This window comes from Ambystoma mexicanum, chromosome 8 (genome assembly GCF_040938575.1).
Source record: "Ambystoma mexicanum isolate Mex_15411 chromosome 8, UKY_AmexF1_1, whole genome shotgun sequence".
In the NCBI taxonomy this organism is placed as follows: Eukaryota; Metazoa; Chordata; class Amphibia; order Caudata; family Ambystomatidae; genus Ambystoma; species Ambystoma mexicanum.
Genome location: NC_090929.1, coordinates 133,301,194 through 133,303,747, shown reverse-complemented (window position 1 = coordinate 133,303,747; position 2,554 = coordinate 133,301,194). Strand labels below are relative to the sequence as shown.

Here is a 2,554-nt window from a genome sequence, read left to right as displayed (position 1 = left end):
TACTGTCTGTGAAGTGTAGCAGGAAACTATTTTACAAGCACAGAATTTGAAAAGCTAGTCACTGCTTTCAGAGCAGCAGTGACAGCTGGAGTTCTGCTCTGTGCTGGCTCAAGCTGCAGGCTTCGTAATGTCACAAATGAAGAGTAATAACTGATTACAGAGCGGTTGTGATGTCATTATATTATTACAGGTCAGTTATGATGTTACATATAGACTGTAATAAGAGCATTATTTCCAGGTTTTTATATGAATATTGCAGGCTGGCATGTATTATAAAAGTATAATATAATTCAGTCAATCTATGAAAACACATAAAGATTCATCAACTGAAGGGTCACATTACTCTGGGTTCCTGATTAAAAGAGTGTTTGCCCAAAAAAAGACTTGAAGAGCCAAGGTGATGCTGCGATCAGAAAACACAATATAGTACCAAAAACCCATAGCAGATCATAGTGGCTACAATACAAATTAAAATGCAGATATGATTCTAAAACAGCAGCACACTTTTAAATGCTTCCTTACTTTGCAAGCAAGGGCGTCTTTATTCTACTTGATATACACCATGGAAGGAAAACAAACAGTAGCAAACCTTGTAACCCCCAAGATGATAAAAGGCAACCTAATTGGAGCTGCAAACGTTTAGCTGCAATGCATCTCAAAACTACATTGATTAAAGACTGGTTTTGAGACCACAGTATTTTCTTGTAGCTGAGAGTGTATCGCTATAATTTTAAGCTTCATAGTTTTGTCCCAAGAAATAACATTTGTTTAGTGTTCGCAATATTTGCAAATTTAGACAAAACAGTCTCTAAACAGAGTTATTTTTCTGTGGCAATGTCTTGTTCTTGCATTTGCTTTTTACGTTTTTCCCTTTTCCAACTTTTTGCTCCATTTAGTCACTGGCCCTGTTTCCCCTGCACTGCCACGACATCCACAGCCCATGAGGATGAGCCACCTGTTGCTTTGGCACTATCAGATGAGAATCACTCCAGCAATACTGATACAATTAGAAAGGTTCAAAATAATGAGGTGTCATTTTTCAGCACATTTAAGCGATGGATTAAAGGTACACTGTATTTCCAGATAGTTGTGTCTCTAATTAAGGATGATTTTGGTAATTTGCGTTGGACCGGCTCCCTACAATGTTGCAGGATTGCAATGTCTTCACTCACCATAAAAAATGGTTCATAGGCCTTCAAAACAGTGTGAACAGAAACCTGTATTACTTTACGGGGATTGACAATCAGTTTCTCGTGGCCCTCAATTTTTGGTTCCCGGTAAACATTCAACAAAATGTTATTTCCCGGTATGGCATTCCAGGGTGACAGAATGAAAGTTGAGTCATACACATTGTTGGGGAAGACGTAGTTCTTAAAAAGAAAGGCACCCATTTTTGAGTGTTGCTGTTGGAGATCCGCCATCATGCTTGTCCAATTCTGGTGTTTTTTGGGCATAATAATTTCATCCATATCAATGAATACCACATACTTGCTTTTATACATATTTCTGTAGAGACAGTCATTTAGAGTTGCCAATTGTCCATAATAGCCCAAGTCCTTTGGACATGAATCCAGTAAAAAATGCCACTTTGTAGAAACGTCAAGATACAAGTCGATTGGCCATGGTATCACTTTGACAGTTCCTTCTGCAATGTAATGTTTCATGACCTTGTCTATCAGTGAGCTGCAACTGTGGTTATAGATCATGACTTTTTGGGCACCCAGCAGTTTATACATCTCTATGGCTTGAATAAATTGCAAAGCGTTGGTCGAATTTCCGAACATCGTGGAAATGCACACTGTGAATTCAGCGGTAAATGCACCGGGAATACGGTTCCTGATCTCAAACAGAGGCAGTTTGTCAGCATCTCCTTTGTCAGATGAGTGAATGGACACATATTTTGCAGTGCAATTGCTCACTGCTGGGCAAAGAAGATGAGCTATCACATAAGGGAATCCATAATCGTGGGCAAGAAAATCAATACCTACCTTTTGAATAACCGGAGATCCATTAATGTTGCTGCAGAACAACCAACAGTATAGTTCTTTCACCTCCCGACCATGAAGAATTGCGATTAATCGTATAATAGGTTTATCTCGATTATCGTAATATGCTCCAAGTATAAAGGTTCTGTTGTCTTGTAGAGGTGTAATGCTGTCGATTGCAAGATTTTTATGCTTAAGGATGGGTTGCTTAGTTAGCATGTAGCTAATTGTGGAAATTAGTGCGATAGTACCAAGCATACAGAATATCCAAATTCCTCTAAGGAGCGACATTTCGAAATGGTTTACAGAATCTAATGCCCCACACGTTTAAAGGACCTGTAACAGAAAGGGAAACAACGGGTTAGTGGCTTTATAAAAAATATGATAAGTCAATTTGTTCTCAGTTCTACATTGCACACATGTTTCATATTATGCAGTTCAACTCTTTTCTTAAATGAAAGCATCAAGACACATCTTTGAAATTACATAACTTCAATGCCTATCACTGAGAGTTCAACTAAGGCATGATTCACCCTTTGCCCCGATACCAGACCCACTGTCTCATCAAG

General features: G+C 38.6%; 1 protein-coding gene across 1 annotated transcript; it reads right to left on the bottom strand.

The window, feature by feature from the left end:
- Positions 1 to 542: 542 nt before the first annotated feature.
- LOC138473543 (uncharacterized) lies at positions 543 to 2,316 on the bottom strand. The gene has a single exon (XM_069612143.1). The coding sequence runs from the start codon at positions 2,274 to 2,276 to the stop codon at positions 1,017 to 1,019; it is 1,260 nt and encodes a 419-aa protein (XP_069468244.1). The 5' UTR covers positions 2,277 to 2,316; the 3' UTR covers positions 543 to 1,016.
- Positions 2,317 to 2,554: the final 238 nt, after the last annotated feature.